At 37.6% G+C, this 23,929-nt stretch overlaps 1 protein-coding gene across 4 annotated transcripts in view; it reads right to left on the bottom strand.

Moving 5' to 3' along the window:
• The window catches only part of GRID1 (glutamate ionotropic receptor delta type subunit 1), a 1,795,826-nt gene that overhangs the window by 178,135 nt on the left and 1,593,762 nt on the right, over nucleotides 1-23,929 (bottom strand). For all 4 annotated transcript variants that reach the window (XM_073574878.1, XM_073574877.1, XM_073574874.1 and 1 more), the window contains exons 11-12: nucleotides 19,170-19,494; nucleotides 12,746-12,884 (exon numbers count right to left, since the gene is read on the bottom strand). In XM_073574878.1, the coding sequence (XP_073430979.1) occupies nucleotides 12,746-12,884; nucleotides 19,170-19,494 (464 nt within the window). The remainder of the gene's footprint in view (nucleotides 1-12,745; nucleotides 12,885-19,169; nucleotides 19,495-23,929) is intronic.

The following is a 23,929-nucleotide window of genomic DNA, read 5'->3' as shown; positions in this document are numbered from 1 at the left end:
AGAAGGTCAAATATCTTGCTACATAGTAAATTGAAAAGTTTTGTCTAGTTAAAACGTCAAAGCTAGATTGACCAGATTGAGTTGAGGCTAAAAGGAGAATATTTTGTTCTTTCTACCCTAATATCATTGCGTTTTACATAGACAGCCTCATTTAGTTTGAATGAGAATTCACCCATGCTTCATTTCCTCTACAGTGCAATTAGCTATTTTTAGGTGACAATCCCTTGTATTCAGATAGAATAAGTTCTATAGTCATGCCACCAGAGGATTCATGCAAGACTAGGTATGGTTAGATGTATGACAGCACAAAAAGGACCATATTTGTCTATACACAAAAATGTATATACTTTTTTGTATGGACAATCTTTGAATAAATTTCCAAAATGAAAATAAAAAAATATATAAAAACTTTGTAATGCACACTATTTCTATAGTTATGGCACCACAGGAAACATGCCAGACTAGACATAGTGGGGTACAGTGGATAACAAAAGTTTGCATACCCTTGTTAAAAGAACAAGTTTTTGTCATAAAAAACATACCAAGAAGAGTAATTTCAGAGACTGTCAATACTCAACCCTTTCATGACGCAACCAGTTTATATTTTTGTTTTTTTTCTCCCAGATCCATATCTTTTTATTTTTCTTTCATAAAACGGCTTGTTTTTGTACAGGAAAAGTTGTACTTTTCAATGGCACCTTTAATTTCAACACATAGTGTACTGGAAAATGGAAAAATAGTTCCAACTGGGGAGAAATTGTAAAAAAAAAATGCAATACTGACATTGACTTTAGAAAACTGTTTTTATGGTGTACATTGTGTTGTAAAAATAACCTCACAATATGATTCTCCCCATTAGTGTGATTACAATGAAGTGCAGTTTGTTATTATTTTAATAGTGAAAAAGTCAGAAGTGTTATGCCGTTTTCCAAGTGCTGTAACATTTTCATTTTTCAGTCAATGGAGCTGTTTGACAGCTTATTTTTTGTTAGATGAGACAACATTTACAAAAATAAAACAGAGCATGAGCATGAGCAACAATGCACATTTATTCAAATATAATCATGTCGTCATACACACTGTTCATATAGATACATACACGCACACAAACACACACACAATGCACATATTTATGTTTTTACACACTGCACATATGGCACATACCAGTCTGTCTGCTTTTAAGTTAATATAGGCTCCTGCAGTTAAAGGACCTTTGGTGACATGATGATCACATTACCATGATGTCACCAAAGGTCTTTAAGTTATCTTAACTTGAGAATAGAAATGCTAGTGGCCCTGAGAAATTGCCCAAATTTCTCCACCTTCCACTTAACTATAGCCCTGCATATCAGCCTGCCTTATCTTTAGTTCCTTTGGACTCTTGCAATAAAATCACTTTTTGTGGAGGTCCTTAAGTAGTTTTAACCTTGGAACAGAAACACTGCAAGCTCGCAAGAGAGTACTGTAGGTGCCTTGGCTAATTTACCAGTTTGCCTACTCCCCCATCCCAAACTGTGTATAACTAGGGCTTATTTTCAGAGTAGGACTTATATTTCAAGCATACTCCAAAAATTCTGTAAAATCATGGTATGTCTTATTTTCGAGGAAACGGGGTTGGCTCAATTCTTGGCTGTGGTGTGCACAGTGGTAATTGGTTGAGAAGCCTGCTCTAAAAGAATAATTCAGGAGAATTCTTCATTACAAGTATAAGAATTGCTTGTGTGCACTATATATTTTATCATTATGGATAACATACGAATACATTATATATATACACACACACACACAGATACAAAGTTGTAAACTGTAAAACAGTGTCAACTATGAGCAGCATACTGTAGAAAAAGAGAATGATACTCATGTCATTTTCCATTTAACCTCTGATACAGATGAGTGCCATTTTGCAAGCAATAAATGGTTATGTCACTTACTAGTTTATATTTTATGGTTATCGAGTCACACAAAAATGAGGAGAGCAATAAAATTCGAACTGCTCTTGTTCCTCAATCATTCAAATAGAAAAGTAATGTGGCTTAATTTTGCAAGTGCCTGAAATTAAATGCATGTTAGGAAGATGAAAACTAAATGTGGATTTATGGACTCTGCTCTCATGTGTTATACATAGTGACATCATTCATACATACAAGGTTTTTATTTCAAGGTCATAAAATTTGTGCTAGTAGTTGGCTAAATCGCTGACAAACAGATGTAAATAGAGTAAACACGTTAATTTACCTGGGTACTGTCATGGAAAATGCAATTTAGATCATTACACAAAAAATATTTCTAGCAGTATGGAAAAACCCAACATTAAGTAATTGATTTAATATGCAAATTGACAGTTATAATGAGAATTATTAGTACTTTCATGTGCTAAATATGGTTATTCAATGCAATCAGAGAATAAGTACTAAGATTTATTGTATACATTTTGTGCAGGTATTTGAATTTTTTACTTATTTATAAAGGTCCAAACAGTACATTTTAATCTTCAAATGCAACCTCAAAATTCTTCAGAACCATAAAAAGGTGCTCATAACCCAATTCCAGGAAGCTCCTGATTTTGTGCAGACATGCAAAAAATGTGACATGCATTACTGCTTGCATTACAAACCTATGCTCCCCTTGGATGAAAAAATAGATGTGGAAATATTAACAGAGATTTCATGCATATTCGTGTAGCCTTGCTACCTAAGGCTTTTTCTTGCAGTAGGGTTCACTCCTGGCTTTTACAAAACATACATTATCTGTTCAATGGCAATATTTTATCTTGATACTGATTATCAATATTTGGGGATACAAAATAAATAACAACAAAAATGATTTTAATGAATCCTAACAAGTTATGCCATTAGAATTACCAACATTGGAAAAATCAACATTTATTTCTATTTATAGTTTGATTTGTAAAGGGGTAGTTCATTACAGGAAAACAAATAAAATTATACTCACCTCCTGGACTGGTAGCACTCCTCAATACTCAGCGCTACATCCCCCGCCAGTCATCTGGAATCACCATCCAGTTGGGACATGGCATGGGCGTTCTTCAGGCTCAAACAAAATTTGAATGCTCCAAATATAACTAATTAGTAGATACTTATTAGCTGCAGTAATCACATAATACACCAAAGGATATTGACTATAGCATACCATCAGAGGAGGTGTGAAATAACTTTTTTCTTTGCTCACCTCGCTGGGCACTTAAATTAAGATATGTCCAGTAGTGGACAATTTCTTTAAAGCTTGAAAAGAAAATATCAAAAGGATCAACCCTCCAAAGCAGTCTATATGGGCATGCAGGTAATAGGAAGCTGAATAAAATGGTACCTTGATATACACTCACTGGCCACTTTATTAGGTACACCATGCTAGTAAGGGGTTGGACCCCCTTTTGCCTTCAGAACTGCCTCAATTCTTCGTGGCAGAGATTCAACAAGGTGCTGGAAGCATTCCTCAGAGATTTTGGACCATATTGACATGATGGCATCACACAGTTGGCGCAGATTTGTCGGCTGCACATCCCTGATGCGAATCTCCTGTTCCACCACATCCCAAAGATGCTCTATTGGATTGAGATCTGGTGACTGAGGAGGCCATTTGAGTACAGTAAACTCATTGTCATGTTCAAGAAACCAATCTGAGATGATTCGAGCTTTATGACATGGCGCATTATCCTGCTGAAAGTAGCCATCAGATGTTGGGTACATTGTGGTCATAAAGGGATGGACATGGTCAGCAACAATACTCAGGTAGGCTGTGGCGTTGCAACGATGCTCAATTGGTACCAAGGGGCCCAAAGAGTGCCCAGAAAAAATTCCCCACACCATGACACCACCACCACCAGCCTGAACCGTTGATACAAGGCAGGATGGATCCATGCTTTCATGTTGTTTACGCCAAATTCTGACCCTACCATCCGAATGTCGCAGCAGAAATCGAGACTCATCAGACCAGGCAACGTTTTTCCAATCTTCTACTGTCCAATTTCGATGAGCTTGTGCAAATTGTAGCCTCAGTTTCCTGTTCTTAGCTGAGAGGAGTGGTACCCAGTGTGGTCTTCTGCTGCTGTAGCCCATCTGCCTCAAAGTTCGACGCACTGTGCGTTCAGAGATGCTCTTCTGCCTACCTTGGTTGTAACGGGTGGCAATTTGAGTCACTGTTGCCTTTCTATCAGCTCGAACCAGTCTGCCCATTCTCCTCTGACCTCTGGCATCAACATGGCATTTCCGGCCACAGAACTGCCGCTCACTGGATTTTTTTTATTTTTCGGACCATTCTCTGTAAACCCTAGAGATGGTTGTGCGTGAAAATCCCAGTAGATCAGCAGTTTCTGAAATTCTCAGACCAGCCCTTCTGGCACCAACAATCACGCCACGTTCAAAGGCACTCAAATCACCTTTCTTCCCCATACTGATGCTCGGTTTGAACTGCAGGAGATTGTCTTGACCATGTCTACATGCCTAAATGCACTGAGTTGCCGCCATGTGATTGGCTGATTAGAAAGTAAGTCTTAACACACAGTTGGACAGGTGTACCTAATAAAGTGGCCAGTGAGTGTATGTGATCCCATATCTTATCCCAGAGAAATCCACTTTTTTCTTATATGTACTATGTTAAAAAGCTCTTAATATCTAAGAGCCAGACACTGATCTCCATGAGAATCTGCCTCCAGAGAATATTTTATATAAAAGTTGGCAATAAAAGTTTGAGTCATGTAGATGAGAGCAGACTGTCAGTCATTACAAGTCTCACACTGGTCATTCCCACTTTGAAGTAAAATAAACTCTGGAGGCAGCGTCTCAGGAAAATCTGTGCAAGGCCTATTAATTTTAAAAGCATAAATCTTAACATATTGAAAAAACAAGGATTTCTCCAGAATAAGACATCAGATGGCAGAAACGAAGGTATATTTTTAATCAGCTTTCTTTAACCTGCATGCCCATATAGATAGGTTAGGAGGAAGTGAGACAAACTCACATCAGTGCAGACGGATAAGGAATCTGCTCTACATTCGCTCCTTACAATTGGACTTTAAAGGTAAGGTAAAGACTTTGATATTTAAGTACTGTATTACATTTTAGATCCGTTATAAAAAATTTTAGTATGCCACTGAGCTATAATGAAATAATGGATGTAAATGATGACTAATGTCGATATACTACTGCAATATATGTTGATGCTGCTTATGCTGATGAAAGCAGGTCTATTTTATGTGTCCCTCAGGTTATGAATCACTCTTTGTAGTGTTATATACAGTGATCAAAATAAGAATTTGATACACTGCCGATTTTGCAAGTTTTCCCACTTACAAAGAATGGAGAGGTCTGTAATATTTATCATAGGTACACTCCAACTGTGAGAGACAGAATCTAAAAATAAGAAACAGAAAGTCACGTATTATTTTATAAAATTAATTTGCATTTTATTAAATCAAATAAGTATTTTATGCAATACAAAAACAGAACTTAATATTTGGTACAGAAACATTTGTTTGCAATTACAGTGGTCAGTCGTTTCCTGTAGTTGTTGATAAAGTTTGCACACACTGCAGCAGGGATTTTTGCCTACTCCTCCATACAGATCTTCTCCAGATCTTTCATGTTTTGGGGATTTAGCTGGGCAATATTGCGTTTCAGCTCACTAAAAAGATTTTCTATTGGGTTCAGGTCTGGAGACTGTCTAGGCCATTACAGGACCTTGAAATGATTCTTAAGGAGCAACTCCTTAGCTGCCGTGGCTGTGTGTTTTGGGTCATAGTCATGCTGGGAGACCCAGCCACGATCCATCTACAATGTTCTTACTGAAAGAAAGAGGTTGTTGGCCAAAATCTTGCTATACATTACCCCATCCACCCTACCTTCAATACGGTGCAGTTATCCTTTCTCCTTTGAAGAAAAGCACCCCAAAAGTATGACATTTCCCCCACCATGCTTCATGGTGTACTTATCATTCTTCTTCCAAGCTTGGTGAGTGAGTTGATACCGAAAAGGTCTATTTTCGTCTCATCTTACCACATGAACTTCTCCCCTGGATCATTCATATGGTCGTTGTCAAGGTTCAAATGGGCCTGGTTATGTGCTAGTGTGAGCAGTGGGACCTTGTGTGCACTGAAGCATTATAATTCATGGCTGTCTTATTGTGTTACTAAACATAATGTTTCAGACTGTGGTCCCAGGTCTTCTCAGGTCATTGACCAGGTCCTCACAGGTAGTTCTGAGGTGATTCCTGACATTTCTCAAACATCCTTACCCCAAGAGGCGAGATCTTGCTTGGAGCTCCAGACCGAGTAAGATTGACTGTCATCTTGTGTTTCTTCCATTTTCTAATAATTGTGCTAACAGTTATTGCCTTCTGACCGAGCTGCTTGGCTATTGTCCTGTAGATCATCCCAGCCTTGAGCAGGTGTACAATTTTGTCCCTGGTGTCCTTATGAAGTTATTTGGTCTTGGCCATAATGGAGATGTTGGAGTGTGATTTATTGAGTGTGTGGACAAGTGTCTTTTATACAAGTAATAAGTTCAAACAGATGCAATTAATACAGGTAATGAGTGCAGAGTAGGAGGGCTTCTTAACGATAAACTAACAAGTCTGTGAGAGAGAATTCTTGTTGGTTGGTAGGTGATCAAAAAATTATTTAATGCAATAAAATGCAATTTAATTATTTATTAACCAAACAATGTGATTTTCTGTTTTTTATTTTTAGATTTTGTCTCTCACAGTTGAAGTGTACCTACTATAAAAATTACAGAACTCTGCATTATTTGTAGGTGGAAAAACTTTCAAAAATCGCAGTGTATAAAATACTTATTTTCACAACTGTCTATGCTATTGTTACACGTGGTCCCTGTCCTGGCGCGGCGCCCAGGTCTGCCACTGCCTCCCATTCTGGGCACTCACCTTGTGCCTCACACGCTGTCCTTAGGCAGCAGCCGGCTTCCTCTGTGTCTCATGCAGCTGCTCAGCCTTCAGGTCTCTCCCCTTCCCCCACCTCCTGGCGTCCTGTTGGCAGATCTGCAACTAGAGCTGTTAGGGCACGCCCGCGTGCTCTTCTGCCTTCTTAAAGGGACAGCGTGCATTTTTCAAAATGGGCAATTAATCAATGGCAGCGCACTGGCTGCTATTTCTGGCCTCTCCTCCATAGGGAGAGTGCCGGAGCAACTAGTATCAGTCATTGCTACATCCGGTTCTCTTGCTAACCTGTCTGCACTGCGTCTGCAGTCTCTGTGCATTCTCTAATGCTATCTGCCTCCACATAATATCAGTATCCTAGTTATATCTGCAACCATCTGAGCAAAAGCCATCCCGTTCCACCAACAGCCATCTGAGTCCGAGGACTGTGTCTAGTTCACTGGAACCAGCTACTTACTAACTACCCGGATCCAGGACCCATCTCACTGCAGACTCTATTGTCACTTCTGTTATCCCTTTTGATCCCACTGTGACAGCTGCCACGTGTCGGGGGTCTAACTGGAGGTAGCACCTGTGTTCTCCAGGTATTCCATTCTGGTCCTGCTTGAGGGGCTTTACTATGGGTACCCGGGGCTCACTAGTCACACCCCCTTCGAAGCACCCGGACCGTGGTCCCGAGGTTCCACTTTAAAAAAAAAAACGAATGTGAACTTCACCATCTCTGCCTCTGCTTCCATTCGTTACAGTTATATTTTCAATAAAAAACTTTTTTTATATATAATTTTGAGTTTTCTCTTTGCTTACCTGCCTTTTTGTATATGCCAGTCTAGGCAGTTTGATGTTATATCATTTTATTCAACTTTCTATAACCTACATGCCCATATAGATGGCCCAGGAGGGCTGTCCTATGACAGATTCCATTTAAAGTTGAAAAATAGATTAGGTATTTACGTGACATTTGCACTGATTGAAGCATGAAATGGCTTCTAATAAAAAAATATTTAATTTATTCTTAAAAAAGGCAGAAAAAGTAATCTGGGAGGTGCACAGCAAATAATTGCATTGAGGTGAGACTCAAAAACCAAAATAGGGCACAGGAAGATACCAGTATTATAAGTAGCACATAGTAGGTCTTGGGCTGTGATACAAATTTTACGTTGTGACCAAGTAGGTAAAATCTGCTTGGCAGTCTTGTTAGACAGCCTACATACTATTTAGTCAAACTTGGGATGGCACTGCTAGTGTCTCAAAGCAATATTACCATCTGATACCTTTATGGCATATCCAAAGGACCTGCTTATATCCTGAGGACAAAACCTTATAGAGTGCTGCTCTCATTAGAAAGGACTGGGCCTTCTCGACAAACAGCAGCATATCACAACTCTGTTCTCACGCTGCTTGCAGGTCACATTGGAGGATCCATATCTACTATTAATTTGTGATCTATACTATAGATGTTTCATAAATTTACAAGATGAAAATACCCAGTAGGCTCCTCAATAAACGATTGTAAATCTATCAAGTAATATCAAAAGTAAATTCTATGTATATCGTGTTGCTTAGAGGTCATCTGTAAAAATAGAGATGCTTTATTTAAACTGTTTTTTTTTTGTTTGTCATAGTCTAACGTTTAACTCACAATCTCAGGTTGTAGTTCGTCATTTTTTAAGCAGCCATTCAAAGTAGATGATGCAAAAGTGACACTTCTCTAAGGAATTACATTGCTTCCAGACAGCATTGCGAACCTGTAACTCAGGCACAGCAGTAGTGTAAAGGCTGTACGCAAGTTAGCTCTATGGGATATCTGATTTTCAGTCTCCAGACTCTCACCTCTCCAATCATAGATAGATTGCTTTCTGACAGAAAAACATTGCTGCTTGTGCTTGGATTCCAATTGTAAGGTGGCGTTATCATCATGTTATTCAAGTTATATCACGTAGCACGCTATCAGCCAAGCATGAGTCTAAGGAACTGTTTTTACCGGTTAAGCTGTTTGTTCTATTTAATTCTAGCTACGGCATGCAATATTACAAAGGACTTTTTTTGTGATTTTTTTAAAGGGAAAAGAAAAATAAGGTACTACAGGTCTAGTATCCATTGCCAAAACCTTTTTCTAATGAAAAATGTATTGCAATAAAAAGTGAAAATGGAAAAAATGCAATATGATTGGATCTTGTGTTGTGTTAATGCATTTTTTATAGCTTTTATCGTCAAATACCAGCACTCAACAGGCTCTTCCACAAAGATATCTTTATATTGGCCTCTCATCTGTTCCATTTTTTTCAGCATGATTGAAGGGAGCACACAAGTGCTTTACAGAAGGTAATGTCCAAAGAGGAACAATGAAATCGGAAGTAGAACATTCTTTATTTTCATCCTATTCCAATTATTTGCTTCAGTACATAGGTTTTATCTAGTGCCATTTCAAATTCTATTTTTATATCTTATGAAATCACTCTAACAAAAGATCTTTTTTTCTTTCCAATTATTTTTCATAGAGATTAGGTATTAGTAGTACTGTAAAATAATACATCACTACATTATCATAATACACTAGTATAAAAGTTAAATGTCCAAAGTAGAGATGAGCGAAAAAATTTGAGTGGAATTGGATTCTACTCAAACTTCACAAAAAAAAGCATTCATCAAAATGAGGATTCTTTTGTAATTTGCTTCCTTGTATATACAGCAAAATGTCAGCCACCAACCGCCATTTTTCTGATTCATAAAAGGCCATTAAATTGTAAAAAATAAAAATACTTTTGCTCACCATATCAGTCATCTCTCCAGCCTTTGCCACATATTCAGATTGTTGTACTGAAATAATTTTGTCTCTCACACTGGACCATGACTTTTATGGTTTCCGTGAAATTATTTTCAAGATCACGGTGTCATGCCACTGTGACATGCGCTATAACCTTGCACACACATGTGCACAACACTCCTTGGAATTTTAGCATGAGCAGCAGTGAGCTGAAGATGCTGTGAGGACAGGTGACGGTAGGGATCAGAGGGGTCAGAGATAAGTGGTGAGGTAAGAATAAACATTTTATTTTTATCATGCTATGGCATGTAATAAGACCACAGAGAATATCAAGGGACATTAAATTAGCAAATAATTACTTATCTGGAAATCAAATTTCGGAGCAAAATCTGTGTGAACCGGCAAACTGGAATTATGCCAAATATCTCTAGTCCAAAGCACTGTTCCTCAGACTTTGTCATGTGTTTCAGTGATGCTTCCTTAGAAGAAGGCTGAAATGTCATAGAAAACATTTCCAGTACTTCGAAGCAACACTAGTACTGAGAAATTAAGTTGTACATTTTTTCCCCAATTGTGTAGATTTTTTTTTCAATACTTGTAGTTATAATAGAATCAACCATTATACGGTAAACGACAAGATCAGCCCTGACATCATGGTCAAATGAAATCTGTTCTGATGGGATACTGATACAGGACAAAAAAGCTAAGAATTTTACAGTATGTATTAGGAATAACAAATATGTACTACCAACAATACTAAAGTGATCTTGGAGCGCTAAACACTAGATATGGTGAATTTGTTGTCAATATTGAATATTTGTAACATATTTGATATGTTATTATATTAGAGGGATTGATGTATATTATCAGGTTTTTCTATGAGTATATCTGACAAGATATGAATTTGACAAAGCCGCTGATTTTACCTAGAATTTCTATTTACAGTGAATGTATGCTATCAGACTTGAATGTCTCTAATTATGCTGTTGGGTCTGGAGAGACCCCAAGGCATAATAAACATAAAATTTAGTAAATAAAAATAATCAGCAAATACCCACATCACCTCTATTGATCATTGCCTCCTGTAGGTCCTCATTGCTTTTTCTTATTGCCACCTCATGTTAAAACCCCAGACATCTTCACACTAGACTGGGACTTCTGGCCCCAACTAGGCCGAGGATTTCCCTGCCCATGCACAGTGACATCTCAAGCCTAATCACAGCAGAAGTCATGTCCTAGAAAGCCTGTTTTAAGACTGTGGTGAACACCCTGATGTCAGCAGATGTCTTTAAGAACCACCTAGCATGAAGACATCCTGCGTTTTGCAATAGCAATAAGAAGAGACAGAAAAGAGCTATATGGAAGAGAGTGCAGCAGAGGTGGCCAAGAGGTGAGCATTGAGGTGAATAGCAGTGTATTTTTTAGGGTTTTTTAACATTTAGCTGGTTTTCTACGCTAACCAGCCTCTATCTTGCTGAACTTACGCAAAACAAATTACAAGAAATCCGCCTTCTAGAAAATGATTTTTGCGATATTTAAGTAGAATTCAACTAGACTCAAATTAATTTGCCCAACTCTAGTCAGAATTATGATTTAAATGGCTACCGTACTTTCAGACAACTTGATCCCATTTGATATATACCGTATTTTTAAGATTACAGGATGCACTTTTTCCCCAAAATTTTGGGGGAAAAGAGGGGTGCATCTTATAATGCGGATACACCTTACCGTCCATGGTGGAGCAGGGTCCCAGGGCCGAAGCTGGAGGAGAAAAGAGTGGAGCATTGCTGCAGGGCACAGGCTGGGATGAGGGGGTGTTCCATTGTGCAGTGTGCCACTTTGGGTGTCTGGTGCTGCAGGTGTTTCCAGTGCTACTGTAGGTGTCTCCGGTGCTGCTGCAGGAGATCTGCCAACATTTTGTGAAAGGCCCGAGCCCCTGCAGTTCCATGGGTTTCAATGCGGTGGACTCAGGGAAAATGGCTGCCGGGGCGGCGCATGCGCAGATGGGGAACTCGGCACCAAGATCTCAGGAGATAAGATGTCAGCGGAAACAATGGTACTGTGGGGGCTCTGGCCTTTCACAAAATGTCAGCAGAGCCTCCACAGCGGCACCGGAGACTCCCGCAGCAGCACCAGAGACCCCCGCAGCAGCATTGAAGACATCTGCAGCAGCACCAGAGACACCCTCAGCAGCATCGGAGACCCACAGCAGCACTGGAGACATCTTCCTCGAGCAGTGACCCTGGGAACACGCTTCACCGCAGCCACCATCCATGGTATGCAATAAGATGAATGGATTATAAAAAGCACCACCATTTTATAAAAAAAAAGTATTTTTCCTATTTTACTCCTCAAAATTTGGGATGCGTCTTATAATTCAGAGCATCTTATAATCTGCAAAATATGGTAATATGCTAAATAGGCTAAATAAATGTGTGAATCACTTTATTAAAAAATGATGTCCAAAAATGCTCCCTTGTTCCAGTCATTAGGTGTCTTCTTTATGTATAACTTTTTCTCCAACCAATTTTCATGGACTGAAAAAATGGAGAAGATGGAAAAATGTATTTTCTGACTTTTCCCAATCTAAGAAAATTGGATCACACTATGATCACACTCTGATCAGAGTGTTATTAGCCTAGTCAGGCTGATTTTTTCAGATGAGAGAAAAAACGTTTGTGTCAGTAGCCAGTAGCCTAGAAGCATATTTAGGTAGTTAATGGAGATAATGTTTTTTGTATAGGTTTTGTTTAAAAATACAGGTACATTTTACTATTTTTGCTCATGCTCTGGAGGCCTTACAAATGAAAGCCTTACATAACATATGCCATTTTAATTTAGAAAATGAATGGATGAGGCGAAGAATCCATTTTCACTTTTTGCTGTCAGTAAAGTAAAGTGGAAAAGCCTTTTTAAGTGTGTGAAGAATCAGCCAATGTGGGTTAAGTTTGATTTTGATGGTAAGAGATGAATAGGAAATCTACCTATCCTACAAATGCATGTACAGTAGAATTGGATTTTATGGCCATACAAATTGATGTCTATAAAGCACATAGGTTAGATCAATTGTACCTTATAGGGTTGTCCATTCTTGACACAGTTAAGAATGCTGCTAGATTTGCTGTATAAGAAGAACACACGATAAGTGTGAAGAGCCACCAGCTTCCCATGACAATTCTCATAGCCACCGAATTTGCTACAGATTCTCCACCTAAAAACAACATAAACATTATTGCATGATAAATTAATTTGTAGATTTTTCTTAAAACAATAATTGATCAAAACAATAAATACACAAGGGTTACATGTTCAAAATAATATGAGAGTCATGTTTTATTACAAAGGTTAACTCTCATTGGGTTGTATACTATGAACCAGAGACATTTGTACTAAATGAAGCATGGAATGAAACATCTGCACCTGTTATGATGGAGGCCACAAGGTTATAGGAAAAGTACAGGAGCGACATGTCCTCTTGTTTCATTTATTCTTTTAAGAATGTGTTACAATGAAAAAAAACAGCAAGGAGAATAGAGCACATTTTATCATAATCAGTACTTTTTAAGTTGAAGAAAATCTGAGTTATACAAGTAATACAGTATTTCTATCTTATCTATTTGTAGAACATATGGAAAGCAATATGCCAAAAGCAGGAAATGACCAAAGATAAGGTTTGTGTATGTAGGTCTCTATTTTTTATTCTATATTGTAATCTTAAAGCAAATTGAATTTATCAGTTTGCTTTTTTGTCTACTTTTATAAAAAGCAATGCAATAACCTAAAATTATTGCAATGTAAAACTTGAATGGATTTCCAAAGTTGACACACATAAAATTAGCACGATAAAACTGATCGGATATTCATCACCTTTCCAAAAGGAGGCCTTTCATGGTACAGTTCTGAAGAGCCCCTGTAAGAGTCTTTTATTTATATGAAATGCCTTTATTGACTACACTAACTACTTAATAACTTTCACATTTGGTGCCGCATGGTATTTAGTTGGCATTACAATTAAGCAAATCAATTTCTAACCAAATTTGTGACAATTTTCCCCAAAATCTTGTTCATTTGGCCACTAGCACTAAATCAAGATATTGATGGTCTATCAGAAAAATAGGTCATTGATGGTAAAACTGATTCTTTAAATGGGTTGTCTAGTAAGTGTTGATTTTGATTGGTTATTAATCAATTTGCTCATTTCTAGTGCCAATTAAATACCATAATGCAGCATACAAAATACATCCAAGCAGTGCCAAATGCCAGGGATAATAAAAAGCAATTACTATAAATAAAATGCAACAAGACTGCAAGAGTATTCACTATTTTTATTTTATTGGTATTTGATGTTAATAGAAGTTATTAAGTATGCAGCTTGGTGGTATTTGGTTGGCACTAGAAAATAGAATATTAATTTTTTATTTGCTGGCCAACATTTTTATAGATTCTTTTGAGGGTTTTAAAAGGTATAAAATTAAAGAAGAAAATTAGCCATTAGCCATATATACCACAATAGAACAATATTCTTAGCCAGAAAGAGCGGTTTGTTAAAACTTAACCTTTACTAGTTAATTTTAAGAAGAGGTTAATAGCTCTGTAAAAACATGTGTAAATATTCCCCACACAAAAGAAAACCCAATAAAAATAGCTAATGAAAATACTCCATACTTCCATACCAGTTGTGGACTGCCCTTGTAAGGGCAGGAGTTTGGGGGACCAGGGTCAGTCAAAAATTTAGGGACTGACAGGGAAAAGACTGGACTCCAGACTCTTTTTTCTGCTGTATCAGAGAATATTGACAAGAAGGATAACCACAACAAATGGTGAGAATGTTCCTTTTTCTCCTTAAATGTGATTATCGGATTTGATTGTTTTCCATTTGAAACTAGTCTCTCCTTGAAACACGGTGGAAGAGATAGTTTATAGATGTATATGGTGAAATGATTTAAATCTGTACTTTCTCTTGATGACTGATCTTCCCTGACAGGGAGCAATTCTAATCGATATACAGTATATTATATCTCCTTAACAGGGAGTATTTTCATTAGCTATTTTTATTGGGTTTTCTTTTGTGTGGGTAATATTTACACATGTTTTTATGGAGGTATTAACCACTTCTTAAAATTAACTAGTAAAGGTTAAGTTGTAACAAACCATTCTTTCTGGCTAAGAATATAAAATTAAAGAACAAACAATTATACTTACCTACAGTGCCTTGTGAAAGTATTCGGCTCCCTGGAACTTTTCAACCTTTTCCCACATATCATGCTTCAAACATAAAGATACTGAATGTAAATTTTTGGTGAAGAATCAACAACAAGTGGGGCACAATTGTGAAGTTGAACAAAATTTATTGGTTATTTTAAATTTTTTTGGAAATTCAAAAACTGAAGAGTGGGGCGTGCAATATTATTCGGCCCCTTTAACTTAATACTTTGTTGCACCACCTTTTTCTGCGATTACAGCTGCAAGTCACTTGGGGTATGTCTCTATCAGTTTTGTACATCGAGAGACTGAAATTCTTGCCTATTCTTCCTTGGCAAACAGCTGGAGCTCAGTGAGGTTTGATGGAGATCATTTTTGAACAACAGTTTTCAGCTCTTTCCACAGATTCTCGATTGGATTCAGGTCTGGACTTTGACTTAGCCCTTCAAACACCTGAATACGTTTATTTGTGAACTATTCCATTGTAGATTTTTGCTTTATGTTTGGGATCATTGTCTAGTTGGAAGACAAATCTCCATCCCAGTCTCAGGTCTTTTGCAGACTCCAACAGGTTTTCTTCACGAATCGTCCTGTATTTGGCTACATCCATCTTCCTATCAATTTTACCCATCTTCCCTGTCCCTGCTGAAGAAAAGCATGTCCAAACCTTGATGCTGCCACCACCATGTTTGACAGTGGGGATGGTGTGTTCAGGGTGACGAGCTATGTTGCCTTTACGCCAAACATATCGTTTGGCATTGTTGGCAAAAAGTTCGATTTTGGTTTCATCTGACCAGAGCACCTTCTTCCACATGTTTGGTGTGTCTCACAGGTGGCTTGTTGCAAACTTTAAATGACACTTTTTATGGATATCTTTGAGAAATGACTTTCTTCTTGCCACTCTTCCATAAAAGCCAGATTTGTGCAGTTTATGACTGATTGTTGTCCTATGGACAGACTGTCCCGCCTCAGCTGTAGATCTCTGCAGTTCATCCAGAGTGATCATGGGCCTCCTGGCTGCATCTCTGATCAGTCTTCTCCTTGTTTGAGATGAAAGTTTAGAGGGATTGTCGGGTCTTGGTAGATTGCAGTGTTATGATACTCCTTCCATTTCAATATGATCACTTGCACAGTGCTCTTTTGGATGTTTAAAGTTTTGTAAATCATTTTGTATCCAATTCCGGCTTTAAACTTCTCCACAACCAGTATCACGGACCTGCCTGTTGTGTTCCTTGGTCTTCATGATGCTCTCTGTGCATCAAACAGAACCCTGAGACTATCACAGAGCAGGTGCATTTATACAAAGACTTGATGACAGACAGGAGGATTATATTTATCATCATCAGTCATTTAGGACAACAATGGATCATTCAGAGATCCACATTGAACTTCTGGAGTGAGTTTGCTGCACTGAAAGTAAAGGGGCAGAATAATATTGCACGCCCCACTTTTCAGTTTTTGAATTTCTACAAAAATTTAAAATAACCAATGAATTTCGTTCAACTTCACAATTTTGTTCCACTTGTTGATTCTTCATCAAAAATTTACATTTGGTATCTTTATGTTTGAAGCATGATATGTGGGAAAAGGTTGAAAAGTTCCAAGAAGCCAAATACTTTTGCAACGCACTGTACTGTATCTTTGGCTTTTTACCAACTCTTTTTGTTATCTGCCCCACTGCTTCCCAGTCCACTGCCCTCAGTTCTTTTGTCACTGTGATCTACAGTGGAAGCACCAAAGTTCTGTGCAGAGGGCTGGAAAGCGGTGACAATGGATGTGGTGTAAGGAGTCAGTTGAAGTATAATACAGGGCAATATAATATTTTTTTATTATTTTTAACCCATTTCATCCTATATATTTGTTGTGCTTTGAGGTCTGGATAGACCTCACCACAAACGTCAATTTAGGCATTTTCAATTCAGATTAATTTTATACAGACAAAATCAAATGTGGCACCTAATTTGAGAAAATGTTGCCAAATTTAACTTTGGGAAAATTATTCTTCTCTAGCTGGCAGTGTTGAAAGTAAAATTGGTGATGCTGCTTTGGAGAAAATATGAGTTCTGAATGGCAATATTTGCTTGAGGTTTAGGCATCACCATAAATTGGTCAGTGAAAAAATTAGAGAATCCCTGAATATATAATTCCTAATAAAACAGTGGAAAATAAAAGCTACCTCTAATACACCCATTAATAGTACTGTACCAAAAATAGCTGTAAAAGACAAGAGAAAAGGGGAATTATCTTATGAAGCCATCAGCTGCAGATTGTTGGTTACTTCAAGCAGTAGAGAAGAGTGAACTGAGCCAGATTTCATAAAATTCTAAGGTCCCGATAGAGTCAATTTGCAATTTGATTTTACACATTGCTGAATATTCAATCATCAAGACAGAGGTTTTCCCTAATGTCTTGCAGCTATCACACCACATGGTACAGTGCAGCCAATCAGGAGGATCTTTCAAAGCCAGTATAAAAGCTGAGGCAGGAAAAGCAGCAGCAATATTGGTATATTATAGTGAAGAAATAGGACTTCTCACTGCAAAGTACAGTAATAGAAATACAGAGTGAATGGCTTAAAACATATTGGACAACCACTGCAGTGTTGTGAAGTTAGAAAATGAGAGCCATACTGTAGTAATAGTGAATAATACATTGATTCAATTGATAGTGAAAAAGAGTGATATATTTCCTTTTTTTCCTTCTTCAAGCAAGAAGGAAGGCAGTATAACACTTCCCAGTAATATTTTTCTAATAAAGAAAAAAAATAAAAAAAGTGTTCTTGAAGGTTATTGAAACTAACTTTATTCATTTTTGTTTAGACAAAGTAAAAAATAAGTGCACATAACTTTTTACATACCAATTCTATTATTCTAATTTTGTATTTTTATGCCCATGACAAAAACTGTGAACTTTATGCAAAAAAGTTTTTTTTTGCATTTTAACTGTTAAAAAATGTAAAAGTCGTATAATACTTTCAAAAGGGTATTTGCATTTTAGACACAAAATGAACACAACAGGATAACAAGATATGCAAAAAAGTGTAAGAATATGTACACACAGCATCTTTTAGATACTCGCATTACTACAGAGCTTTGCAAAGTTGATTTTGTGATTCTGAAGCATGCTCATTGGCATTTTTTCCATAGTTTTTGCAGCGGTTTTGCTGCCAGAGACTTGTTTTTAAACATTAAATAGCAAAGGCTTCCAAGCAGAAGCTGCCAAAAGAATTACCATGCTTCTTTTTTTACTGCTTCTTCCCTTTTGAAGTCTGAAGCATTTAAAAGAAATGGCAAAAGATGGATCATATGCATAGAAAGAAGTTTTTACATTGCGTATTTTGTTCATTCTTTACATCAGCTTTAGCGCTATATAAGAATCTGCCTGAAAAATCAAATACACATACCTTAAATGTTGCAACTAAAAAGAAAAAGGGGGGTACCTGAACATGCAAAAAAATACTAAAAAAACAAAAAGTGAATTAAATTACCTTTATTGATAATGGTAAGCAGTACTATATATTTAAAAGTGCTTGCACGAAAATAGTATAATAAAATAAGGAAATCACCAACATTATAATTATATATTGCTTTAAATGGTCTATAGAAAAATATTGCCAAACATCACAGCAGTTATATAGGGCATGAAAAGTGCCAAAGTGCAAAAAAATGAATAAAAAAGTAAAGTGATGCATGCTAAAGTGCAACAGAGCATATATGACAAAACAATTATGTGCAAAAAAATGAATATCAGCTGATCCAAAGGGTGCTAGTAATTAATCTACATTTTTAAAGATATTAGACAAAAAAATGCATAAAGTGCATAGATTGCAATCATATTAAATAAACCAAAATAAAGTGAAATTGCACCAAAAAATGCCCATAGACATTACATACTGCTGATATTAAGAGGCAAATTAAAACATCCATAAATAGCCATAAAAAACTATACCTGAAGTGTGGTGATTAGCATGCACGGCGCACCCTGACGCGCGTTTCGGTAAGACTCCTTCGTTAGGGAGTGATTTAATCATACACATATTTGCTTATTCAGGGTTTGTCAGTAAAGTATGTGTCCCTAATCAGCAATTGACAGTCTTCCCTGTATAAGTGTTCTGTCTGTCACTAATTAGGTCTGCCCACTTGACTAAAAAGACCAGAATAAGCAGAGATTTAAGTGAACAAATCTTTCTGCTTGTAGTCTGGACTGGAATTTCAATGTGACAGGTAATTTCAATAATTTTACTATGAACATGTACTGTCATCAATAGGATTGTGGAATATTATTATGCACTCACCTTGCTGTACAAATGCCCCATATACAATCCATATGGCACTATGTAATGTAGAAGAAGTAGATGGACTGGCTTGTGAAGCACTCTGAGCTCTTACTGCCTGAATACGGTTCAAAACAAATATGAGCACACCAACTACTGGTATAACTGCAGCTATGCAAGCCCAGACAGCAAAGTCGAAAGGTGCAAAGAGCGAAAAAATATTTATTCTTTCCTCAGGCTTTTTAATTAGAATTCCTACTGAGTAATCCAAGTAACGTTTGCTGAAATCCACCACACTTTCCCGCTCTGGCGTTATTGTGATCGCTGACACAGCAATGTCGGCTCTCTATAAAAACAATGACATTGATTTAACTTCATCACAACCAACCATTGATATTTACACACATTTAACTAGAGGGGATTAATTATTAACATAATTAAAGAAAAGCAATAATGTTTGTATAAAGCAACACATGTTTTGTGCATAAAATCAATCAAATTGATCCAAATGTAATTATGTTGCATAAGCTTTTTTCAATTATGAGAAAAAATGTCAAAATTAAAATTATTACAATATTCATTCAATTTTGTAGGTTTTATGTAGATTAAAATGAATCATCGTATAATAAATTTGCTTTCTAACACAAAGTTAGAATTTGCCACCATTTCTAAATTCCATGCTTGTTGCTACCGTTGTTTGCAGCTATCTATATATCTCATACATGAAGGCTTGGATTCACTAAGACTGGCATCTTGTACATCAGTCTTAATGAAGTGAGCATTGGTGTAACATGCACCAAATTCATTAAGAGGCATTCATCTTTCAATGAGTTTGACATGACATACAACTGCCATGCATCCACACGAGATTTGTTACTTCATCCATTGGCTGGTATACATTTTTGCTGCAATTCATACCATTTTTGAGGCATAAATTATAATGAATTTTGAGGGTGTGCTTTTCAAAAAGTTGTCAGAGCCGGGCTGCCACTGGAGTAAAAACAAGAAAGGTCGCAAAATATGAAACAGCTTTAATACAGAATTCTGGTTTAAGAATCAGGGCCACAGGCTTAAAGAGGTTGACAAAAAGAGACGCCTAGTATTTGTTAAAGAAAATTATGCACATGGGCGCGATGATGTATGATGTTAACAATTATGAGGTTCAGTGCTTTGTGAGGGAGGCACAGTCCATAACAAAGCTATATATATATATATATATATATATATTTATAGTAACTTCAAGTCAATCACACCTCTAGGGAAATCAACCTGTCCAGTTAGGACGCAGCACTGATTGTGGATAAATTTATCCCGCTATTGTGCAAATGGCATGGACAACAAGTGGAAATGATAGGCAACTAATGAGACATTCCCTCTGTTTTCATCCTTTTTGGCTCTTTGTTTTGGTCACTTTTGCATTTTGTCATTGCTCTCACCCATAGAGGTACTGTAAAGTAGCATAAGACAGTGTCTACAATCTACGGAAATTGCTCAGGTAGTGCAGCTCATCCAGTATGGCACATCAATGCGAGCTTTGTTAAGAAGGATAGCTGTGTCTTTCAGCACAATGTCCAGACCATGGAACAGATGCAAGTTGACAGGTCAGTACACCAGGAGATGTGGAGGGGGCTGCAGGAGAGCATCAACCCAGCAGCAGGATAGCTACCTCCTTCTTTGTGCAAGGATTAACAGGAGGAGCAGTGCAAGAGCACTGCAAAATGACCTCCAGCAGCCGACTAACATCCATGTGTCTGCTCAAACTGTCAGAAACAGACTCCAGAGGGTCCAACATCCACAAGAGGGTGTTGGACTTACCACCTAACACCGTGTAAGGTTATTGACAGATTCGACTTTGGCACTCTGTGCTCTTTTTGGACGAGAGCAAGTTCACACTGAACACATGTGACAGAAGTAACAGTCTGTAGACGTAGTGGAGATTGTGGGTCAGTATTGGTTTGAGGAGGCATTTCTTTGGAGGGTCATACAGCCCTCCAGGTGTTAACCAGAGGTACTCTGACTGACATTAGGTACCGTGATTGAATCCTCAGCCCCATTGTGAGACCATATGCAGATGCAGTGGGCCTTGGGTTCCTTCTGATGCATGATAATCCTAGGTCTCATGTGGCTGAGATGTGTCAGCAGTTCCTTCATGATAACGACACTGCTGCTATGGACTGACCTGCCTATTCACCAGACCTGAATCCATTTGAGCACATCATGGGACATCATGCCACGTTCCATCCACTAATGCCACATTGCACAACAGAATGTCCAGGAATTAACTGATGCTTTAATCCATGTCTGGGAGATGATCCCTCAGGAGAACATATGCCACCTCATCAGGAGCATGCACTGCATTGTAGGGAGATAATACAGGCATGTGGAGGCCACACACTGCTTAGCATCATTTCCTTGCCTTGAGGCATTTACATTGAAGTTACATAAGCCTGTATTTTGATTTTCCACTTCATTTTTCAGTATAATTCCATGTCCAGACCTCCCTGGGATACTTAATTTTTGTTTACATTGATCATTTTAATGCTTTATTGTTCTCAACACATTTCATTATGTAATGAATAAAGATTTACAGCTATAATATTTCATTCAATGATATTTAGGATGTTGTATTTTAGTGTTCCCTTTATTTTTTGATCAGTGTACATATGAAGTGAGTACAGTATCGATTGATGGAATAACAGTGAGCAGTTCTTACTATAAACTGCTCTACCAATCATAAGACAGATGGAGGACTGAAAGGAAATTGGTCAGCAGGCTTTTTCTATGTAATCTGAGAGTAGAGACCATGATTCCATCGATGTGTCACTTACTGGACTGTGTTTTACTGTTTCAATACAGTTTAAGTTCTGCTCGATTTGCAGCAGAGGTAACTATGATTCTTTCATAACTGTTGTACCCTGTAATTTGATGCTGCTGTCAAATTATGTGGAAAAAACCTGATGACAGATTCCTTTGAGCACTGAGAGAAGAAATAAGACTCACTATTGAAATCAGCTACTTCGTCTTAACCTGGATAAGATTTCAGAATGACACAAATGAGTGTAAACATTACTAACACCATTTATTGCACTGTTGAGAGAATGGTCATGACACTACATCCTTGTGGAGGGATGAGGGAGGTTCACTCATATGAAAATATTGTATAAGACAGCTACCTGTGGTGAGCTATGGCCATGGCCATGGCCACCAATCATACTGTCCCTTAGGGCATGTGCACAGGTTTTTTGAGGTGGTCAAAAATGAAAAGTGTAAAGACTAAACATGACCTAATCTAAAAAAAAATTAAGTCTCCAGATTTAGTCAGATTTAATAGGGATATTCAAATTAATTTGCCTGCCCAAAATGGACACTGTGTGCATATACATTCATAGGAAGGATTCTGGACTACAATTATAAGTAGCAAGTAATGACGACCAATAGGAAAATTAAACAAGCTGAAACTGAATGATTTTGATATTTATGGATCATGTAATGGATGTTAGTTTTGAGAGAAAACAATTTGCACCAAATTGCTCATTTCTGGATACAAAAAAGAACTGAGCTGAGTCACATTGATACTTCCTGCAGTATTAATCCCTACTGGTCACCGCCAGCTTTTGCCCTAATTCTGGAGCTTAAGGTTCTGATCATAGAATCATAGAATCATAGAATCATAGAATCGTAGAGTTGGAAAGGACCTCCTGGGCCATCTGGTCCAACCCCCTGCTCAAAGCAGGATTCGCTAAATCATCCCAGTCAGATGTCTGTCCAGCCTCTGTTTGAAGACTTCCATTGAAGGAGAACTCACCACTTCTCGTGGCAGCCTGTTCCACTCATTGATCACTCTAACTGTTAAAAAATTTTTTCTAATATCTAATCTGTGTCTCCTCCCATTCAGTTTCATCCCATTGCTTCTAGTCTTTCCTTGTGCAAATGAGAATAAAGTTGATCCTTCTACAATGTGACAGCCTTTTAGATATTTGTAGACAGCTATTAAGTCTCCTCTCAGTCTTCTCTTTTGCAAACTAAACATTCCCAAATCCTGCAACCTTTCCTCATACCGGTCACCATTCTGGTCGCTCTTTTCTGAACTTGCTCCAGTTTGTTGATGTCTTTTTTAAAATGTGGTGCCCAAAACTGGACACAATATTCCAGATGAGGTCTGACCAAAGAGGAGAAGAGGGAAATAATGACTTCACGTGATCTAGACTGTATGCTTCTGTTAATACATCCTAGAATTGCATTTGCCTTTTTTGCTGCTGCATCACACTGTTGACTCATATTCAGTCTGTGATCTATTAGTATACCCAAGTCTTTTTCACATGTGCTGTCACTTAGCCCTATTCCTCCCATTCTATATATGCTTTTTTCATTTTTATTGCCAAGATGTAGTACTTTGCATTTCTCCCTGTTAAAAACCATTCTGTTAGTCGCTGCCCACTTCTCCAGTTTATTTAAATCTTTTTGAATCCTCTCTCTCTTCTCTAGTATTAGCTATCCCTCCTAGCTTTGTGTCATCAGCAAATTTAACCAGTTTACCCTCAATTCCTTCATCTAAATCGTTGATAAAGATGTTGAACAATACAGGGCCCAGGACAGAGCCCTGTCGAACCCCACTTGAGACATTCCTCCAACTGGATGTGCAGCCATTTACGACCACTCTTTGGGTCCGATCACTAAGCCAGTTATGAATCCACCTAACAGTTGCCTTGTCCATTCCATACTTAGTCATTTTTTCAATAAGGATTGTATTAGAGACTTTGTCAAATGCTTTGCTGAAGTCA

This window comes from Dendrobates tinctorius, unplaced genomic scaffold (genome assembly GCF_039654945.1).
Source record: "Dendrobates tinctorius isolate UK_male_01 unplaced genomic scaffold, ASM3965494v1 ptg000040l, whole genome shotgun sequence".
Taxonomy (NCBI): Eukaryota; Metazoa; Chordata; class Amphibia; order Anura; family Dendrobatidae; genus Dendrobates; species Dendrobates tinctorius.
Note: the sequence above shows the minus strand (reverse complement) of the source record. Positions and strands in the feature narration are given on the sequence as shown.